General features: G+C 39.2%; 1 protein-coding gene across 1 annotated transcript in view; it reads left to right on the top strand.

Annotated features, from left to right (window-relative positions):
* The window catches only part of GDPD4 (glycerophosphodiester phosphodiesterase domain containing 4), a 108,057-nt gene that overhangs the window by 8,219 nt on the left and 77,097 nt on the right, over nucleotides 1-22,741 (top strand). The window contains exons 3-6 of the mRNA XM_053561768.1: nucleotides 11,450-11,543; nucleotides 17,334-17,393; nucleotides 22,219-22,317; nucleotides 22,389-22,482. Coding sequence (XP_053417743.1) covers nucleotides 11,450-11,543; nucleotides 17,334-17,393; nucleotides 22,219-22,317; nucleotides 22,389-22,482 — 347 coding nt within the window. The remainder of the gene's footprint in view (nucleotides 1-11,449; nucleotides 11,544-17,333; nucleotides 17,394-22,218; nucleotides 22,318-22,388; nucleotides 22,483-22,741) is intronic.

Raw genomic sequence — 22,741 nt, 5'->3', positions numbered from 1 at the left:
TTAATTTCTTTATATTTAAAATTTTTTAAATACCTGGGTGTGAGATCTATAGTTGACAAGGTTTGTGCAGAGTCTAATACACAAAGTTTTCCAGTTATATCAGTTCCAGTTAACTCTTTCCAGTTAGCAAAGTTAACTCTTTCCAGTTAGCAAAGTTCTGGGGCTTACTACAACATAACAAAAATGGCACCGTGGTGGTAAAAAGAACCTTTGGCCATCAAAGTGATGCTGATCACTTTGGCTGTTATTATTTCCATCATACAATGCCCCAGTCAAGTGTCAAGTGCTCGTCCCCAGCCACTTTTCAGAATTGCTCTTCCAGATGTACTATAGAAATTTCCTCACAGCAGGCTTTTACACGTCATACTAGCTTTGCATGGTTATCTTTTTCATCTTATTTCTTTTTAACCTTTCTGTAGTTATGTTTTGGAACTTTCCCTTTTAAATAGCATGTGGCTGGGTTTCTTAAATCCAATTTGGCAATGTATGTCTTTATGTTCCAAATAAAAGACATCTCTGTACTAATAAATTGCTAATATGGAGTTTACATCCATAATCTTCTTAATACTGTTTGTCCTATCAGTTCTATATTCTTTTTTCTTCTTTTCTAGACTTTTTTTGTTATTTCATTTTTTCCCTGTATTACCTTACCACATTTTCTATTCTACCCACTCTTGCCACCTTTTTGGAATCTACCCTGGAAATTGCAACATGTAATCTTGACTCATCAAAGTCTTAATGAGTATTTTAACCTTTTTCTGGATAAGACAAGGATCTCGAAACATCTTAACTTTGTTTACCTCCTTCTGATTTATAATCCTTACTCTTCATGTTTTAATCCTACATACATTTTCAATCACATATGACATTGTTTTATATAGTTAACATTCTTTTAGATTAACTTGTCTACTTACCATTTGATTGCTCTTCATTTCATCATACATTTCTGATCTTTCATCTAGAATCTTTTTTACTATCTGAAAAAATACCCCCTAGGTGTGCCAGGAAGGTGACTTTGTTAGGAAGAGGAAAGTCCTGGGCTGTGTAGGCCATCAGGCCAGTACCTAAGAGGGGAGAGCTGATCTATTAAGCTTTTCTCTAGCCCAGATAGTCTTCAGGTGACTCTGGGGCTGGCCATGTTCGCCATGTTATGGAAGGAAGCAAGGTCATGCACTGTGCCCAGTCATGGAGCTGGCTGAAGCAGTGGCTGTCAACAACAGGTCTGCTCACCACTAAAGCCTATGCTTTCCACCCTGTACTGCTGTTTTCCAAGTAAATAAGGAAGGACATATCAGGTTTCATTTCTGAACACGTGTGCTGAAAGCTAAAATTCATTTACACAGCTTTGAATCTAGCATGAAATAGATTCTCACTAAACAAGAACTTCCCAGGGAACCAGTTAAGCTCAGTACTATACAAATACCTATAAAGAACAAAAATTAGAGCTTTTAGTAAAAAACTGAGGACAACTTGACTATAAAACAAAAAGAAGCAAACTAAAATGCCTAATACTGAACCTATACGGTAGCTGGGATCTAGCTGCATGAAAATTGCATAGGATTAAAAACTGTTAACTCTTTTGGTAAAACCCGATGTGGCCAGAAACTGTTTTAATAAATACCTTAGGCATTTTTATGGAATTCTCTATCTCATCCCTCTTGAGCTAATTACCAGAGACCCAAGGAGGAATTTAGGGCTTCTAAATTATGTGCAAAAGATTGTAGGCACACTTGTACATTTTTTAGGATGGTTCCAAGTTTTCAGCAAATTCCCACAGAGGTCTGTGACAGCCAAGGCTCCTTGCTCTACTGGAATCTCACACCAATGGGTGTCCGTGGGATGTCATCAAGACGCAATCGAGGAGGGACAACATGATACTTGTATCCCACAGTCTTTTAAAACCACTTTAGAGAATAAATAGTAGACATATGATTTCTAGTTGTATCTAGGAGTGAGTGGAAATCATGAAATCACAGAAGTAAATACACAAAGTGATCATCACTTGATCATCACTCAGCTTTGTTCACGTGTTGACAGAAGTTGCCTTTATCATAACCCTTTGTTACTGAAAGTATCAAAAAACACAAGTGTCTGGATCCTACCTGCATTGTTGCACAAACCATAGCCAAGCTATCATCTCCTCTGAACTTGACTTGTATCAATTTGATAGAGTTCTATAGAAAAAGAAAATAACACTTGAAGAAGAATCTAATTCTAAATTGGAACTTTAAGGATTTTTAGGAAAAGAAGTAAGAAAGGAATATCACACAGATCTAGGTACAAAGACACCAAATGGAGCTAGGAATTCTACTGGGTTTTGTTATCTGTTTGCTTGTTTTGAGACCAGGTCTTTCTCTGATACCCAGGTTAGAGTGATCATAGCTCACAGTAACCTCAAACTTCTGGGCTCAAGCAATCCTCCTACCTCAGCTTCCTGAGTAGCTGGGACTATAGGCACCTGCCACTGCATCTGGCCAATTTATAAATTTTTATGTATTTATTTTTTAGAGATGGCATCTTTCTATGTTGCCCATGTTGGTCTCAAACTCCTGGGCTCAAGAAATTCTCTGCCTTGGCCTCCCAAAATGGTGGGATTACAGGCATGTGCTTCCGTTTGGTTATTTATTTGGGTGGGAAGAGAGGGTGCTTATGGAAGTGGCTCATTCTAACTGACTTAAGATTCTGAAGTACTAAGAAAAGATTTTGAGCAATACAAAATATCCCTACAATTTGAAATAGACATTTTGCAAAATCAAATTTCTCGTGCCTCAGGCCTTAAAAATTCTTAAGTGACATATATTTTCTAATGAACTTAGCAAATCAGAAGATGAATTATCATTTAAATACTTTTCATTTTTTATAATTTATTTTTAGAGACAAGGTCTCACTCTCTTACCCTTGCTTATGTGCAATGACATGATCATAGCTCACTGTAATCCACAATTCCTGCCTCAGCCTCCTGAAGTAACTAGGACTATAGGTGTGTGCTATGATGCTTGCCTAATTTTCAAATTTTTGAAGAGATGGGGGTCTCACTGTGTTGCCCAGGCTAATTTTAAACTCCTGTCCTCAAGCAATCTTCCAACCTTAGCCTCCCAAAATGCTGGGATTATAGGCATGAGCCACTCGGCCTGGCTAGACAATTTACTTTTATAATGTCACACACTCTTCTTTGCTCAGATGTTCTGTGAGGTAAACTGCATGACCAAGAATCTCCTTTTATGAGAGTCTACTAGTGACAAATTCTCTCAATTTTTGTTTTTGTGAAGATGGTTTTTTTTCTTCTTCATTTTAAAGGATGTTTTAGCTGGGTATAGAATTCTAATATGGCAGGTTTTTTTTCTCAGTACTTTGTATCTCTTATTCTATTATCTTTTGCCCTGTTTCCCTTGAGAAATCTGCTATGAGTCAATTTTTGTTCTTTTGAAGGTAACCTGTCTTTTTGTATCTGCCTGCTTTGATTCTTTTGCAGGTTGCTCACTCCACTGAGGCTAAGGTGGTAAGAGTCAGTCACGGGGCTGAATTTGTCCTTGTAGTTTCCAATTCAGCCTTGGAGGTTTGTCCTTGTTTTCCCCACTTCCTACTCAGCTTTCTTTTTGACATCCAGCCTGACTAACATATAGTGTCTTAAAGCCCAACACCAGATGTAGGGGTACAATATCTTGCACAATTTCTCTGTAAGTTCCTATAATCATGTAAAGTCTAATCCCTATAAAAAATCTCTTATTTTTATTACTCATAGTGGTTCTACTTCTTTGACCAAACCCTTACAGATACAAAAGTTGATATCAGCAGCCGTTCTAGAGGAATAGCACCTTCAGGATGGGTTCTCTTAGTTGTTTCTGGGTTGATTTTCCGATGTGATTAGATTTTGAGCTCGAATAGCCCTATTTCCAGTGGTAAGAGAGATAGTGCTTGTCTACATTATTACTTAAGTTATCACCTATTGATACTTGCATCAAGTAGCTGTGGAAGCTAAGGCTTTGGTTGACTAAGTAGTTGCTTCCCATGGAACATTTTAGTGAAAACAAGGAGTGCAATGCACTTAGGGTGGCTATTTTCAGTGGTAAAGGGATGACATTGAGAACATCAAAGCAGTCTCTTGGAATACAGTGGGAATGATAAGATTTCTGGGTTTCAAAACCAAGTTGTGGCACATAAACAAAGACAGGATGAGTGTGGTTACTATTAATGTAACAGGCAGCACGGCTGACACAGTGATAAGCATGGTCTGACCTGAAGAGACATTTGATGTTGGGTAGTTGATTAGCATCCCTAAAACTGAAATAGATGGACAGCCTACCAAAATCTTACTTATGTTTTGTCTGTAGGAAAGCTTTAGTTTTCATGAAGAAAGTCTGAATTGTATTATCACAACAGAGTGTGGCCCATTAAATTTCTAGATTTGATCAGCCCATCAACTCAGAGGCCCTTGAGAAAGGAAGACCTTAACAAAGGACCCTGCTCATATTCTGTCAGTCTTCTTCCTGGTTTTCCCCAGGCAACCTCTCTGTGGCCGTTTACCAGAATGGCTAAGAAATGGGGAAGAAAAAGTACTTTTGGGGAAATTACTGGATACTGACTCTGCACTGACACAAATTCCTAGGGATCCAAAACACCACTGTGATTTACAAGTCCGAGTAGGGGCTTTTGGAGGTCAGGCAATCAATAGCATTCTGGCTTGGGCCCATCTCCACAGCAAGCTTGGTGGGTCCCGTACCCATCTTGTTATTTCTCCTGTTCTGGAATGCACAGCTGGAATGAACATGCATGCTCAGCAGGTAGAATCTTCCCACAGCAACACTGCACCATCAGTTAGAAGTTGCACATGTGAGTGAGCTCCCGCAGGTCCTACAGCCGCAAGTAAATTGCATGGGTGGTTTTCTATTGCTGCCATAACCAATCACTACAAATCTAGCAACTCAAAACAACTCATATGCTATCTCGAAGTTCTGTATGTTAGTAGTCTGGCTTGCTCAGCTGAGTACTTTGCTTAGCGTCTCCTAACACTGAAATCAACCTGTCAGCTTTTACTGGAGGCTCTGAGTGAGAATCCACTTCTGGGTTCGTCCAGATTGGCAGAGTTCAGTTTCTTATAGGTGTATGACTGAAGTCTCTGCTTACCTGGCGGTTGTCAACTGGGGTGTATTTTCAGCTTCTAGAGCAGTGTTTTTCAATCTTTTTTAATCTCATGGCACTCTTGAGCCTATAGTTAAACTTCCTCTGTACATTTATGTTGATCAAAAAAAAATGTACTTACTGTTCTTTGAAATTCCCCCCTAAATAATTTAATTAATGATCTTTAAAATTTTCATGGCACACCTAAGATCTTCTCATGGCACATTGTTTAAAATCACTGTTCTAGAAGCTAGTACGTTCCTTAGTGTGAGACCTTCTCCAGAGTGTGTAGAGTCCTTCTCAGACTTCAGATTTCTCTCACTTCCCCTTCTATCACATTTCTCTGCTGTCCTCTTCTGATTTGAGCTCCTATGATTGTATTAGATTCACTCAGATAATCCAGGATAGCCTCCCTATTGTAAAGTCAGTTGATTAGTAAACTTAATTTCATGTGCAAAGTCCCTTTGCTGTCTAATATAGCATTATTACTGGTGTGACATAAGAAGACAAGATCACAGGGGCCAGAAATCTGTGTGTATGTACACACACACACACACACACACAGAGTATAAAATCTTCTCCCATTCTTCTGCTATTGAACAAAACATATCATCTGAACATAACTACTATTGTAGTTAATCTTACATGTCAATACTTAAGAACTCAGTGAATGTATTTAATATAAGGTTTAGAGGAATAAACATCACACAGCAATGATAAGGGAACTTCATATCTTAAAGGAAAGGGTTGGTGTGTTTTTGGTTGTATGAGAGAGAATTCTATTGTAGACAGAAGGTAAGGACGGTTACTAGAAGTGTGTATGGGTACCACGTTTCCAGGACTGTGCTGGCATACTAACTGGGTCAACTTAGCTAAACAGAAAGTACATTTGTCAGAATTACATTCCCATGATATGACTGTTAGGATTGGTCACAAGAGAAAGTTGCATAACCTCTGAATGGAGGAAGTGAATCCAGAGCCATTTTTGCACACGCTGATTATTGGTGATGAGCCTCAGGCACCATCGCAGCCTCATGCAGTGACAGTATCTGGTGGTTCACTGAGTTGTCCTGGGGTAGCATTTGGGCCCACATTCTCCCCGTTCCTGCTGGATCATCTTCCTTTCCTCCAAGTCCCAGGCCAGATAAGTATGCAGGACTGTGATAAAAGGTACCAATTTCTCCTGTAGGTTGCCCTATCTTCAAGGTTCCAGTCTGTTTTTAGGTACTATTGTTTATCTTTGTGAGTTCCAGTTTACCTTCATGGGTTTCAGTTTGCTCTTGTTTTCTTACATTTCATGTTTGATTTTCCTTCCCAACTCTGGCCTGACTTCCAGCAACTTTAGGCCAAATATACAGCAGACAAAAATAGCTTAACTTACTCTTCCCTAGCAGCTTCCATAGTAGTATGAGGCCTAATCCCTATAATAAATTCCTTTCTGAGTGATCCCAGATAGATATGATATTTTTAATCCTTTTGGGAAAGTTCTCTGCTATTATCTCTTCAAATATTGCTTGCCCCATTTTCTATCTCTGTTACTTGTGAGACTATAATTTTTACATATTAAAACAAAATTCCCCCACCAAGTCTCTTATCCTTTCTTCTGTGTTTTTTTCACATGAAAACATTTTCGTTCTGAATATTTTTCTTTCATTCTTGCTATTTTTTCTGACTTTTATTTAACAAAATTTTCCTCGCTTTTTCTTACCTTATATTAAATACATTCACTGAATTCTTAATTATTGTTGCTATATTTTTCATTCTAGAATTTTTTTAATTAAAAAGTTTTATTTTTTAGAGATGGGTTCTCTCTCGGTCTATTACTCAGGCTGGAGTACAGTGGTGCAATTATAGCTTGCTGTAATATTGATCTCCTGGGCTCAAGTGATCCTCCACCCCAGCCTCCCAAGTAGCTAGGACTATAGGCACATACCACCACACCTGGTTATTTTATTTTTTATTTTTCTTTTCTTTATTTTTGAGACAGAGTCTTACTGTCACCCTGGGTAGATTGCCATGACATCATCATAACTCACAGCAACCTCAAACTTTTGGGCTGAAGCAATCCTCTTGCCTCAACCTCCCAAGTAACTGGGACTATAGGCATGCACCACCATACCCTATAGTTTTTTCTTTCTTTCTTCTTTTTTTTTTTTAGTAGAGACAGGGTTTCACTCTTACTCCGGCTGGTCTTAAACTCTCCTGCATTCAAGCAATCCTCCCGCCTTAGTTTCCTAGAGGGCTAGAATTATAGGCATGAGCCACCATGCCTGGCCTTTTATTTTTATTTTCATAGAGATGGGGTCTTCCTATATTGTCCAAGCTGGTCTCAAAGTCTCAGCCTAAAGAGATCCTCCTGTTTCAAATTTCCAAAGCACTGGGATTACAGATGTGAGTCCAGCCTGTGCCCAGCTTCCTTTCTAGAATTTTTAATTGAGCCCCTTTTCATAGTTCTTTGCTGAAATTTTTAATTTAGAAGGCTGTGTCTGATACCTCCATTATCTAGATTTGCTGAAGCTCCTTTTTATGTTGCCCGTTGCTTCTTTTGGCATCACTAACGTCTGATTCTTTTTGCTTTAGTGTCAGACATTATATATATAAAGATCGTGTAAGTAATATGGGACCTTGAATTATGTTATATTCTCTCAGAGGAAGGCTTCTGACAGATAACTAAATCCTATTTACCTTAATCCACTTCCATATATTTAGATGGTTCAAAGCTGGGGTTCAGTCCCCCTCAAACCAGTCTATTTCCAGTCTGTGTTTACTCTTAGGATGTGGCCCTGGGAGGTCCCAAATCAGAGTTGTAATGTTTACCATTTTATTATCTCACCCTTTTTTACCTCTTCGCCTTGTGAAGCTTATAAGAGCCTCCTATATCTTAGCCAGTTCTTCTAAAGAAAATGTACCTCAAATGCCATGTGCTATCTCCAAATTCCTTTATTATTTGGATCTTGGCTCCATAATTCTTCGCTGCCCAGTAGATGTCTGATGCCTTCACTTAGATTTTTAAAGACATTTTGTTTAGCTTTTCTAGGCCCCCTTAGCTAGAGAAAGCAGGATTTTTGTGAGGGTAACTGTCAATTCTCTTTTTTTCCCCCTCTATGTGTTAGAGAGTTTGACCTGTCTCTCCACTCCTTGCCATGTGAAGGTTCCTAATACCTCACCACCAATGTCTCTTTTTTTCTCATCTAGAGTTACTGTCAGCTGATAGTTGGTAATGCAGATATAAAGCATTGTGGTATTTATTAGGGAAAGATGCAAGAAAGCTTTATTTCGTAGACGTGGGAAAGAAGGGAAGGTTTCTATAAACATTAGAGCAGAGAATACAGATTTTATTTTATTTATTTATTTTTTTTGGCCGGGGCTGGGTTTGAACCCACCACCTCCTCCGGCATATGGGACTGGCACCCTACTCCTTGAGCCACAGGCGCCACCGGAGAATACAGATTTTAGATGAGAGGCTTCCATTGACTAGGCTGTTCCAAGACTGGCTGGGCTGAGTGAGGAGGGCTGTGTCCGTAAGGGGTATGTGATTATGCTGGGAGAGGGATGTAACACAGTGGTCCTGAACAGAGAGAGAACTGCTTAAAAATACTCAGTCATAAGAAGCCTAAGTTGGACATGCCTATGCTGAGTGGGCCTACTGCACAGTCATCGGCACTGCGTTCTCCCCGTTTAAAGAAGCGACGGGCAAGAAAGGAGGTTCCCACTGGTACACAGGCAGTCATGTAAGCAAACTCCTTTTCTCTCTTCTCACTCTCTTTTCTTCATGCCACCACCACCAAGACTAAGCACAGATGGCTGCTCGAGGAAGGAGTTAGAAGAGGGAGAAAAAGAGAAAAAACCAGACCACAGTTCTTTCTTTGTCTATAATTCGCAGAAAGTGGGTAGGAACTTCACCTGAGTTTTGTGAGAGGGCTTTGAGGTAAATCAAACCAATAGTAATATTTGCATGTGATTAAATATCCAAAAGAAAAATTTTGAGTTGAAAGGGATTAAAATAAATGTCGATGTGACCAGTGAAGTACCATTGAATGACATACCTTAAATTTTCTTTTCTTTCTTTCTTTCTTGTTTTGAGGAGAAGGAAAGAGAAATTTATTAATTTGCTGGCTGTCAGGCCTCTGTCTCAAAAAATACCAGGATCTCCCTTGTGAACAGAAGCACAGTGCTTTTAAAGGTTCTGATTAATCCCATAACCCCATTTTGGGCTAAAATAATCTTGAGGCCTCTGTTCAGATTCATTCCTTCTTCGGCTAAGAGAATCCTGTGACCTTCACCTGGATTAACCCCATCTTCAGCTGAGAGGATCTTGTGACCTCTTCCCAGACCATTCCCTCGAGCTCTCTCCTGCAGCACAAAGAACAAAAGACATTCCTCTGCCCGTCCTGACCACTGGCCTAACGCGGGGATATAGGTTTTAGTTCTCTGAGAGAAGGGTAAGGGGGTTTTTGAAGAGACAAAAATCATTTTTACCCCTTTTATTCCCAAGCCATTCTCTGTTACATATTCCCCACTGTCAATTTTACCCTTCTCTATCTGTGGGAGGAGGAGTAATGGAGGACTCACCTTGGGGTTTTAGGAAGGGTCTCTCACAAACTATGTCTTAGGGGCTGAACTTAAGCCAGGGAGGCAGGCAGCAAGACCTCATTCCACTTTAGGTGAGTTCCGTGTAATTTTCATCTTAGACGGTGGGCTTTGCTTACTTGCTGGGATACCTCTGCCACAAAGGAGGGCCCATTATCATTCAGGTTCCTTTTGGGGGTTCACTCATAGAAGCTCATGGATGACCACAGGGCACCGTGTAGCATTGTCAAGTGCAGAAGGGGGCAGTAAAGTTCTCCATGGACAGAGCTATAGAGCAGCTAGACACAGTGATTCCTGGAGGAAGAGCTGCTGAATGCGGCTGCCTGCCCAGAACCGGCACGCCGTCCTCCATCTGCTTGGCCTCTTTCCCTGAACAGCTAATCACATGCAAGCGAAAGAACTTGGCAAAGGCCCTATCTTGGGCCAGCAGCTTCTGGTAGGAGCCCATCTTGGAACGTTAGATGTTCTTTCCATTCAGGTAAGACAAGCCTGCACCCAGCCTGAAAGGCTATCTACTAATAATGAGTGAAACTGCCAGTTGTCAAAAGGGTTGGGTCCCTGTGCAGTGGGTATCCTCTCTGTCTTTAGATCGTTTCGAGCATACACCTTTGTTACTTGGAAAGCAAAGTCAATATCACTGTTTGGCTAGGCTGTTTGATTAATTCTTTGGCCTCATCTAGAGTGCTATTAATGCTATAGTTCATGTTTTTTATTTCATTTTTTTCATGAGCTCCATTTGATTTTATAGCTGTATTTGTGTTAAACATCCTTTTCTTGTTTCATTGATGCAAGTCCTTCCTTTACTTCTTTTGAAAATCTTAAAAATATATATATATATTTATTTTTGTGGCTCTTTCTGATTGTTCTATTAGTATGTGTCCTAATAGAAAGTTCTTCTCCTTGTTGGCTTCATTTGTTAAATTTCCTTACATGTTTTCTGATTCCTTACTGTGAGCTTATCTTCTACAGAGCATCTTCCTGTGTCTTGATCTGAGATACTTCTTACTGTAAGGCTGCTTGCCTGTTCCTTTCTTCTTATTGCATCTAACAGCCTTTGTCCAAGGAGAATTTCTTATTTTTAATGCAGTTATATGTTCACTAACCTATATTTGAATGGTAACTTATCCAGGTTTTGTATGGAAATGAGGTAATTTCTATTTTCTTGAAATGAAAAGTCTAAATACCTAAACCAAGTATAACATTGTTTCCTCTTAACAAATCTTTAGTAATTTTCTCCCAAACACTACTTTAGGAACAGAACAATCAGGACATTTTTTAAAAAGAGCCCAATTCTCAGAGAATAGAGCAATTAATATGGTAGCTGCAACTGCAATTATGTAAGAAAATATATATGCACATCGATAAGAAACTTGCCATATTGGAAAGAACTAGTTTCCTTAAGGTAGTAAACATATAGGATGATTTTTTCTCTTCTGGAATTCTAGCATATATTATATTGGCTTTTTTGAAAAGGACATAATAAAATAGATATTCTAAATAACTTTTTAAAATCCTACCACTTATACAGACCCCATTAATGCACCCAGTTGCCTACAGAACACAAAGTTAAAACTTCTCCGGTAAATATCCCCAAAGCTCTCATAGATCTGTTCACAAACTGCTTCTCCTTTTATCTGTCATCATTTTTTTATGCTCCAGCTAGTCTGGTGTTGTCACTATCCTGGACACAGATGCTACTAATTTCTGCTGTATTTTGAAGACTGAAACACATCTTTTTCAGGGTTGTTTTTCTAGGAACAGGACAATGGATCTTCTGGTCTATTATTTTTCTGAGTTTAGCTGGGATCATGACTGCCTATTCTTCATTGCTGTTGGTAAGTAATGCTTCCCATGTTCCACACTCTCTTCCCAAGTAGACTCATAAGGTGCTCCTGCCTGTGATATAGTATGCAGCTGGTGTCAGAAGTTCACAGAACCTGAGATTATTCCTGTCTTAGTACAGTTGGGGTTTACATTAGCTATTTGAATTTTAGGCATAAAGGAGGGAGGGAGGGGGAAGACCTGTGTTATTAGAGGACGTATCTTACCAATTTGGCCTTTTGAAAACATGGCAGCACCTCCTTTTTAAAATTCCCTTATATCATAGACTATTCTATGGTTTACTCAGAATGGTCATTTTAGATGCCCACAGCTTCATATCAGCAGTACCTTTACTCATTTCATGTCCCATCCTCTGAAAATCAGTCTTTCTGGGGCCTTTATAAATTTAACTAGTTCGTTAAATTTGTTCTAACGTGCAAATGCTAGTCAACTTAGCCCAGAAGCCAAGTACATTTTAGTAAAAGTCTTTTGGCTGTAGTGTCACCCTGCCTCTGTTGTCTTACGTAGTAGTGTTTTTTGTAGTGTCAGAAATTTACTCCCCGCAAGAGAAAAGTCTGTGAAAATGGAAAGCTTAATGGGAGGATCACTTTAGGCTGTTACAGAGTTCTTCAGGGCCCATTTGTATGTAGGGCAGATGACTTTCTTGATTTTACCATTCCTTTCTATACTGATTTCCTGTCTGATACGGAAGAACTCGACCACCAAATCTATTGTCATTTCCATTAACTTTTCTTTCAGCAAAATTTACTAATCATTATGTGAGTAAAACATTGTAATAAGTGCTGACTATACAGAGATTAATAAAATATAAGTAGTTACTGTTTTCCTGATAGGTATAAAGTACTGTTCATTCAGTATTTAGAATCTAGTAGGGCAACTAAGTCATAGACACAAAAAAAACTAACACAGGTAAGAGCATTTATAAATACTAGAAGAAAGTGCAGGGAAAACTCTTGAAGAAATTGACTTGGGTGAATATTTTATGAGGAGGGCCCCCCAGGCAATTGAAGCAACATCAAAAATACACTACTGGGACCTGATCAAACTAAAAAGCTTCTGCACAGCCAAGAACACACTAAGTAAAGCAAGCAGACAGCCCTCAGAATGGGAGAAGATATTGGCAGGTTATGTCTCCGACAAAGGTTTAATAACCAGAATCCACAGAGAACTCAAACGTATTAGCAAGAAAAGAACAAGCGATCCCATCTCAAGGTGGGCAAGGGACTTGAAGAGAAACTTCTCTAAAGAAGACAGGTGCATGGCTGACAGACATATGAAAAAATGCTCATCATCCTTAATCATCAGAGAAATGCAAATCAAAACTACTATGAGATATCATCTAACTCCAGTAAGATTAGCCCATATCACAAAATCCCAAGACCAGAGATGTTGGCGTGGATGTGGAGAAAAGGGAACACTTCTACACTGCTGGTGGGAATGCAAACTAATACGTTCCTTTTGGAAAGATGTTTGGAGAACACTTAGAGGTCTAAAAATAGACCTGCCATTCAATCCTGTAATTCCTCTACTAGGTATATACCCAGAAGACAAAAAATCACATTATAACAAAGATATTTGTACCAGAATGTTTATTGCAGCCCTATTCATAATTGCTAAGTCATGGAAAAAGCCCAAGTGCCCATCGATCCACGAATGGATTAATAAATTGTGGTATATGTACACTACGGAATATTATGCAGCCTTAAATAAAGATGGAAACTTTACCTCTTTCATGTTTACATGAATGGAGCTGGAACATATTCTTCTTAGCAAAGTATCTCAAGAATGGAAGAAAAAGTATCCAATGTACTCAGCCCTACTATGAAACTAATTTATGGCTTTCACATGAAAGCTATTCCCAGTTATAACCTAAGAATATGGGGAAAGGGAAGAGGAAGGGGAGGGGTGGGGGAGGATGGGCAGAGGGAGGGTGATTGGTGGGATCACACCTACGATGCATCTTACAAGGGTACATGTGAAACTTACTGGATGAAGAGTGTAGATGTCTCAACACAATAACTAAGAAAATGTTAGCAAGGCTATGTTAACCAGTATGATGAAAATATGTCAAATGATCTATAAAACCAGTGTATGGGGCCCCATGATTGCATTAATGTACACAGCTATGATTCAATAATAAATAAATAAATACAATTTTTTAAAAAAGGGGGCACCTACAATGGACATGGCCACTGTTGACATTAACCTTGATCACCTGCTAAAGCAGTGTTCACTAGCTTTCTCCTTTGTAAGGTTACTCTTTTCCCCCTTTGCCATATTGTACTCTTTAGAAGGAAGTTGCTATGTGCAACCTACACATATGAAGTAGAGTTTTATGCTGTCCTCATGTTTTAATGTTAAAAGTTATAAAATGACATAAAATCAAATTCAACCAGTGGATGGGGGTAAAATAAAAACCATTGTTAACAACAACAACAACAAAATATATATATAGATGTTATTGGAGAGGCCTAAATAAAGTTTTGTAGGGGGTCTGAGAAGAAAGAGGTGATTTCTAGCCAAGAGGATTGAATAAGACTTCTTCTTCTTTTTTTTTTTTTTTTAATTAAATCATAGCTGTGTACATTAATGCAATCATAGGTACAATGTGCTGGTTTTATATACAATTTTAAATACTTTCATCAAACTGGTTAACATAGCCTTCACTGCATTTTCTTAGTTATTGTGTTAAGACATTTATATTCTACACTTAATAGATTTAACACGTACCCTCGTAAAATGCACCATAGGTGTGGTCCCACCAATTACCTCCCTCTACCCAACCTCCCCCTTTTCCTCCCCTCCCCTTCCTCTTTCCCCTTCATCTTGGGCTATAGTTGGGTTATAGCTTTCATATGGAAGTGTGGGTGCTTATAAATTGTTTTCATAGTAGGGCTGAGTACATTGGATACTTTTTCTTCCATTCTTGAGATACTTTACTATGAAGAATATGTTCCAGCTCCATCCATGTAAACATGAAAGAGGTAAAGTCTCCATCTTTTTTAAGGCTGCATAATATTCCATGGTGTACATATACCACAATTTATTAATCCATTCACAGGTTGATGGACACTTGGGCTTCTTCCATGACTTAGCAATTATGAATTGGGCTACAAAAAACATTCTGGTGCAAATATCTTTGTTATAAAGTAATTTTTGGTCTTCTGGTTATATACCTAGTAGAGGAATTGCAGGATCGAATGGCAGGTCTATTTTTAGATCCCTAAGTGATCTCCAATCATCTTTCCAAAAGGAACATATTAGTTTGCATTCCCACCAGCAGTGTAGAAGTGTTCCCTTTTCTCCACATCCACACCAACATCTATGGTTTTGGGATTTTGTGAAAGTGCAGGGAAACACTTGAAGAAATCGGCCTGGGAGAATATTTTATGAGGAGGACCCTCCCGTCCCCGGGCAATTGAAGCAACACCAAAAGTACATTACTGGGATTTGATCAAACTAAAAAGCTTCTGCACAGCCAAGAACACAGTAAGTAAAGCAAGCAGACAACCCTCAGAATGGGAGAAGATATTTGCAGGTATATCTCTGACAAAGATTTAATAACCAGAATCCACAGAGAACTCAAACGTATTAGCAAGAAAAGAACAAGTGATCCTGTCTCAAGGTGGACAAGGGACTTGAAGAGAAACTTCTCTGAAGAAGACAGTTACACAGCCTACAGACACATGAAAAAATGCTCATCATCCTTAATGATCAGAGAAATGCAAATCAAAACCACTTTGAGATATCATCTCCAGTAAGATTAGCCCACATCACAAAATCCCGAAACCAGAGATGTTGAATAAGACTTTTTATAAGAGGTGACATTGGAATGGACCTTATAAGGATGTTGAATTTGACAAATGAATATGCAAATTGGGAAGGACATTCTGGCTTGAGGAAGCATCATGGCAAAGTTCAGCAAGACAGAAAAATATGAGATGTCTTCTTAAGAGGAAAGGTCAGTCCCGTGAGTATCACTCCAGCAGAGGTGTGGAACCTGCATCCTAAAGGCAAAATACTGCCTTCTAGGTTCTGAAGTATGGCCATTTGACTGAATCCAAATTTTACACAACAAATCCTTCCATTAAAAGGGATACAGCAAAGAAAGCTGAAGCTTTTCTTATCTCCTTTGGTGCTTAAAAAAGAACAATCTTGAAGTCAGAAGGCTGCAGGTTGCCTACCACTGAGTGGGGGAAACATGCTGGAAAGGTAGGCTAGTGACAGATATTAAAAGAAAGGGTTAAGGCATTTGGAATAAATTGGGTTTCTATTTTAGGAAAATCACTTTGGAAGTTGTGGTATGGAGTGTGTCTATTGGCAGACAGACCAGTTAGAAACTTTTCTTTTTAATGGGGAAAATGCCGAAGAACAATGTGCTTAGGCCAAACTCTGACCACTGAATCGCACCACTTTAACACACAATAAACATGAAATGGTATGGCTTTCTGTTTGTTTGTTTGCTTTGAGACAGAGTCTTACTCTGTTGCCTGGGAGTGCTGTGGCCTCAGCCTAGCTTACAGCATCTCCAAACTCTTGGGCTCAAATAATCCTCCTGCCTCAGTCTCCAGAGTAGCTGGGAATAATGACGCATGCCGCCACGCCTGGCTAATTTTTTCTATTTTTAGTAGAGACAGGGTCTTGCTCTTGTTTAGGTTGTCCTTACCTCAAACAAACCTCTTGCCTCAGGCCTCTCAGAGTGGTAGGATTTCAGGCGTGAGCCACTGCACTCGACTGATAACAATTATTTTCTAATGTGGGAATGAATTCTAGTGTCCAATAAAGCAGTATGTTTTAACAGAACTTCTCTGTGCCGCTTCTTTTTGGATACATAACAGTGTATGTTGCTGTTTGGATACAGCAACAGTGAAAAGGGGAGATCTAGATTCTTTTTCAATGCTACTTTGTAACTTTAGTCAAGTCATATAACTCTTCTGACCTTCAGTTTCTTTTATTTTAAATGCAAATGATAATATTTAATAAAATGATATTTTATAGGGTTGCATAAAGAACAAATGAAATCATATATATGAAATTATTTTTATAAAAAGGTAAGTGCTGTATTCAAACTATCATTAATATTCTAGGCCTCCAAGAACTCCAGTTTTCAGTCTGGCTAGAGTTAGATTTAAATCTAAGATTAATTGAACATTCACCAATGTTCAATTAATGAACATTAATTAATTGTTCATTAATTAATGATAGTTGGTTGATAGTTGTTAACAACACTCCTGGTTTCCGCAAGAAGGAACCCCTTGGAAGCGCTTAAATCTAAGATTAATTGAACATTCACCAATGTTCAATTAATGAACATTAATTAATTGTTCATTAATTAATGATAGTTGGTTGATAGTTGTTAACAACACTCCTGGTTTCCGCAAGAAGGAACCCCTTGGAAGCGCTGGTGCTGACTTCTATTTTTTATTTTTTTTTTACAAGTAAGTCTAAGTAATATCAGGAGTAAGGTCCATTGCAAGGAAAAGAAAGGGGCAGGAACTCAGGAAGGGTATTAGGGTGGAATTGTTATGAAATCCCAGAGGAGGTAACAATGAATTCTTCCTGAGGGTGCTAGTGAAAGTTACAAATAGGAGGTGACATTTGAACTGCCTTTGGAGGATAACTGGCTTGGGGAGGAAGGGCTTTCCAAGCCCGTGGCAAACCCCCAGGGGCTGAAAAGTACAGGTTTAGCAAGAAGTGTCAGATCGTGAAAAGAATTTTGAACAGTGCTTTCTGTTGCAACGTGGTGATTTCAAAATAACTCTTTTTCTTCTTTGCTTTTGCAGTTACTTGGATTTTTGTTGATTTGGGAAGGGATTCGACTGTACTTGCACTGGTGTCATAAGGTAGGACATCTGACTCCTGCTGCTGGACCTTAGACAGGATTGAACATGCTCCCGACACTCGGTGTTCCATACAGAGCTGCCCTTTCTCTCCTCCTTCCCCCCACCCCCAAGAGATCACCTAACACCATTTTAACTGGAATGATGAACTTGGTAACAGTTGTAACTGATTTATGAAAGGAGCTGAACCCAAGCTTTGTTCTTTCTCACCACTTCATGTTAATCTCACTCTGTGGCCTTGTCCTTCCTGCCCCAGCAACATCTGAGGTAAATTCCATTACTTTCCCAGTCCTTTGTAGTCACAAGAACATTCTTATTTCAGTCATTTAAAATTTCACTTTACTGTAATTAACCCAAACTCTCGCCTTTTATTAACCTTAAAACCTTCTCGCTGCCCTATGTGGGCCTGATCCAAGCCTGGGAGCTGGTCCTGGTGGAGAGACCTGGTGGACCGTTTACTTCTCCTCCACTCGACTGGGCCCCAGGGGAAGAGATAAGAGCACAGTTCCATAAGGAGGGGCGAGAGGCCAGTGGGGGGTATTCCATCTGGATCAGGTAGATAGATGCACAGTTGACTGTCCTATGATGGGCTTTTCCAGGTGTGTTTACAGAGCCTTTTCAGCTCTCCTGGTACAGTCAATGCTTGTCCACCAAAGGCTCCCCGAAATTTCTCTTTTGAAGTCCTTTAGACCTCGCCTTGGTTTGCATACCTTTAAAATGACACCAGCAAGGTTTCTCTGAAAGGGTCCATGGCTGGTCTCTAGAGGAAAGGCAGCTTTGCCCCACCATCTGCAGATATGTAACATGTTTCCAGTGTAGCCTCCCTTGTTTTTGTTCTGCATGGGCTTGAAAAACTTTCTTCCAGTGACAGCCGCTTTCTTACTTCTGTATAGACTTTTTCAGACATTTTTTTACTGATACATAATGTACATATTTATGGGGCACACATGATATTTTGAGACATGCATACAACATGTAATGATTAAATCAATTTATTTAGGTTATCCATCACCTCAAATATTTAGCATTTCTTTATGTTAGGAACATTTCAACTCTTCTCTTTTAGCCAGTTTGAAATAGGCATAATGTAACTTATGGACACCCTATATAATAAAATATTGTTAACCATAGTCACCTTACTTTCAAATACTAGAACTTATTCCTTCTAACTGTATGTTTGTACCCATTAACCAACACCCCTTCATCTCACCCTCCCCACATCCACCCTTTCTAGTCTCTGGTAACCATCATTCTATTCTCTACCTCCGTGAGATCAACTTTTTTTATCTCCCATATGAGTAAGGAATCTACCATTCCTTACATTTCTCCAAATCCAGGAACATGTCAAACTCTAAGTGGAATCCTTAAATCTCCTTGTACTCAAATGAGAAGTCTGAACTAGACATAAAAATTTAAATGTTTAATAACTCTTAAATTAGAGTAGGAAATCAAAGCTGTGAGATCTTCTAGGAAAAGAATGTAGATGGAAAGTGAACAAATAAGTTGAGACACTGTGATCAGCTAATTACTGCCAGGGATCCCCACGAGTTAAACCATTCTGATTACCATTTCAGGCTTGTGCCTGTTATGAAAACTATACTTAAAATTGCCTGTGCCAGTTATGGACGGCTGTGTGGCCTCTGCCACAGCAGCATCATGTCATCCCTCTGAAATCAAATAGACTGTTTCAGTAGCAGTCTCTCTCACCTTTATTTAGGTGTATAGGACAGTTACGACATTGCTTTTAAGGATGCCATTACTTTGTTCACCAGTGTATTTCTTTAGTGTCCTCTGAGACCTCCTAAAGAATGTGATAAGGGGTGAGTTAGCTGATCATCATTCCAGCACCTTTTCTCAATAAACCTTTGGATTATTTCTTTTATATTACACCAAGAAATTACTATATCCTAATTTCATTGAGTATAGACTACTGTTGACCGAGATTTCAGTTAACAAAACAAACAATTAGACCCTCTTTGAGCTGCTTAGTAATTGGATTCTGGTATATTAAATTCAGAATCTCTGGTAAGCTTACCCGTATCACTAAATTGAGCATGATCTAAAATTATGTTTTCTTTTCCTTATCTGGCATCCTTAGAATTCATTCCCACACATATGCTACACAATTTTTGCCAGTATTAGTTACCAAAATCTTCTCTAAGCCTTTATCTTCTAAGACATTGGGGTCTAATTCTCTGTAAGTCTGTAGGCAATGAGAAGTGATGAGGGGTGTTGGTGTTGGTTATGAGACAAGTTGGCATTCCCTTGGAGGGTAACTAACTACTTCGGTCTTCCGGCTTTCAAATCAGAAAGGACCAGGCTTGTCAGATGTGAGAGGAGAGATTATTTTTATTGGCAAGGGAGATTCTTGGGGGCTTGGAATTCCATTTTTATTGTACTCAGAATAAATACAGGAAGAAAAGGGTTTGCACCAGGCTAGTAATCCCTTCCCCTTCTGCCTAGGGATGCCCACAGAGAAACGAGCAGATTCAGTCAAAACTCCCTGTAAACATGCTAATAACTTCAGCTCCTGGCAAACACACTAGAAGTATTTTTTAGCCAAATATAATGGAGAGTCCTTATCTCCAATGTCTAGCAGAATATACCTGATGTATCCAGGTTGCTTTTATTAGTAAATAAGCCTGGAATTTATAGGTTAGTGTGGTCAGAGACGTGATTGGCTAAAGTTACATAATTAACGGAGCATAAGATGATGATGCACCATAACTAAAATAACTTCTATGAAGCAGCTTTTCTTCAGACAATTAATTTATAAATTCATCCTAGAAAAAGTGCTACATAACTCATTGCTAAATGTCACTATGGTCACCTTTGAAGTACTCCCTTTGGGAAGCCATGCACCCACACTAGTGTCTAGCCCACCATCAAAGCAATTTTGGAACTCTTTCTGGAAGGGCCATTAGAGTCGTCATTGTATGAGGTGTGACAATTAAGTTAGTGAACTCATCCTAGAAAAAGTGCTTTGAAGAGTGGACTAGGCACTGGCATGGGTACATAGCTTCCCAACAGTAATGCTTTGAAGGTGACTGTAGTGATATTCAGCAATGAGGTATGTAGCACTTTTTCTAGGATGAATTTGTGAACTTAGTTGTCCAACCTTGAACTTTGCTTAAAACACACCTTGCACGTTAAGTCCAAAACCAATATATATAATATATGGAAAAGGAAAGACATTATATGGGTAGCTGCATTTGATATGATCAGATTTTTGCAAGGGAAAATATTTTACCTGTACCTTCTGATTGCCTGTATCCTTTAAAGCATTAGTAAAGTTTAGTGTTGGGTAAGATCTGTGAGTCAAATGAGTCTGATGTAATAATTCAAACTTTGTGTTGTTAAATGTTTAATTTGCTAATTGGGTGTTTAAAGAAAGACTGGACTATAGTTTTCTGTTTTGTTGGTTTCATAAGATCTGTTAGAAGTATTTTTTTCCTATCCTCTGGATAGGAAACATTTCTAGATTGGAAACATTTCTTCCTTCAGTGTTTGGTAGAATTTATTCTGGGAGCCACCCAGGTGTTACTTTGTAAGAGAGTTAATTGTGGACTCAGTTACTTTCAGTATAGAGATTATGGAAACTAAGCCCTGCCTAGAGGGCAGCACAGATGTAGAAAAACTATACATTTGAAAGGATGGAAGTTAAGAAAGTTGTATCTCCATCTCCTTGTTCTCAGTCTTCTTTCTTCATGAAGTATATAGTGTTCTAGCAAGCAGGTTTTTTCATCTGTTCAACAAATATTTATTGCATGCTTATTATGTGCTAGATATTCTGCAAGGCACCAAGGCTATAATCATAAACAATACTAATGTTATCTTTGACCTTGTAAAGCTTATACTCTGTTGGGGAAAACATAAATAGAAAAAGCAATTACAAAGTATTGGTCAGGTGCAACAACTCATGCCTGTAATCCTTTGCACTTTGGGAGGCTGAGGCAGGAGGATCACTTGAGGCCATGACTTTGAGACCAGCCTGGGCAACATAGCAAGACACCATCTGTACAGAAAATTTATAAAATTAGCCAAGTATGGTGGCATGTATCTATAGTCCTACTTACTTGGGAGGCAGAGGTAGGAGGCTTGCTTGATCCCAGGAGTATAAGGTTGCAGTGAATGCCACTGCCCACTAGCTTGGGCAAGGAGCAAGACACTTGTTACCCCCCAAAATTAAATGAAACAAGATATTGCTTTACTTATATTGAGTACATAATTGAGGTATGTGTATAAAGAAATGGTGAAGATTTGTATTGGGCATTGTTAAAACTGAGTGACACCATGCACTTTTGAGGGCCCAGCTGAGGCTGGAAGTGATAACTTAGTAATGGCATCACACTTTTCTTTTCTTATTTTTTTTTTGAGACAGTCTCAAGCTGTTGTCCTAGGTAGAGTGCTGTAGTGTCATAGCTCACAGCAACCTCCAATTCTTGGGTTCAAGCGATCCTCTTGCCTCAGTTTTTCTATTTTTAGTAGACATGAGGAGATGGTATCTTGCTTTTGCTCAGGCTGGTCTCGAACTTGTGAGCTCAAGCAATCCATCTGCCTCAGCCTCCCAGAGTGCTAGGATAGGCATGAGCCACTGCGCTTGGCCTCTGTGTAATTTTTTTTTTCTATGCTGTACAGCAAAGACTTAGGAGCAAAGAATGTGAATGAATGGACCCATCCAATATTGAGGATTTTCAGGATGGTTAGATTTAAAAGATAAGGAAGAGATAAGGTCCCTGACATTGTAGAGACGCACATACAATTCCTAAGGACAGTTTTGATCCAAATCTAGTGCCTAGAAGTTAAGAGATCCTTTCTGTTTCTCTAGATCCTGATTCTGCTAGTGATCCTGCTATGCCTCTTTTTTATGTCCCTTTTAAGAAAATTGTGGCCTGATAGGTGGCTGGTAGCTGGCCAGTCACTGCAGGTAAGCATCATCCCGTAGCTCCAGCACACTCTGTCCAGATGTGTCCAGCCTGACTTTGGGCTTTCTCCCAGGTCATTGCTCCCTATGTGCACCTGTGCAGCGTAGCACTGATGGTTATCCTTTCCTGGCCTTTGGCTCTCTACATGACCCGTTTGGAAAGAGAAGGTATGTCGTAAGGGCTGGAACCTCACTTGATCCCTTCATCTCTGGCTTTAGTTTGCATACTCCACTCAGGAAAACAGAAGCGTGGGAGATAGCAGTTCTTATTCTTATGCTACTTTGGAATTCATATAGCTTGTTACTCAGGCACACTCCTGTGTCCTCATGTACCACCTTACATGGCTAGTCATAGTATTTCCATGACTGAACAGACCCTCTTCTAAAGAGGTTTCTTCTAGAAAAATAAAACTTTTCCCCATGTTGT

Source organism: Nycticebus coucang, chromosome 14 (assembly GCF_027406575.1).
Source record: "Nycticebus coucang isolate mNycCou1 chromosome 14, mNycCou1.pri, whole genome shotgun sequence".
NCBI lineage: Eukaryota > Metazoa > Chordata > Mammalia > Primates > Lorisidae > Nycticebus > Nycticebus coucang.
The sequence above is the reverse complement of the archived record's forward strand: the minus strand, read 5'-3'. Positions and strand labels throughout refer to the sequence as shown.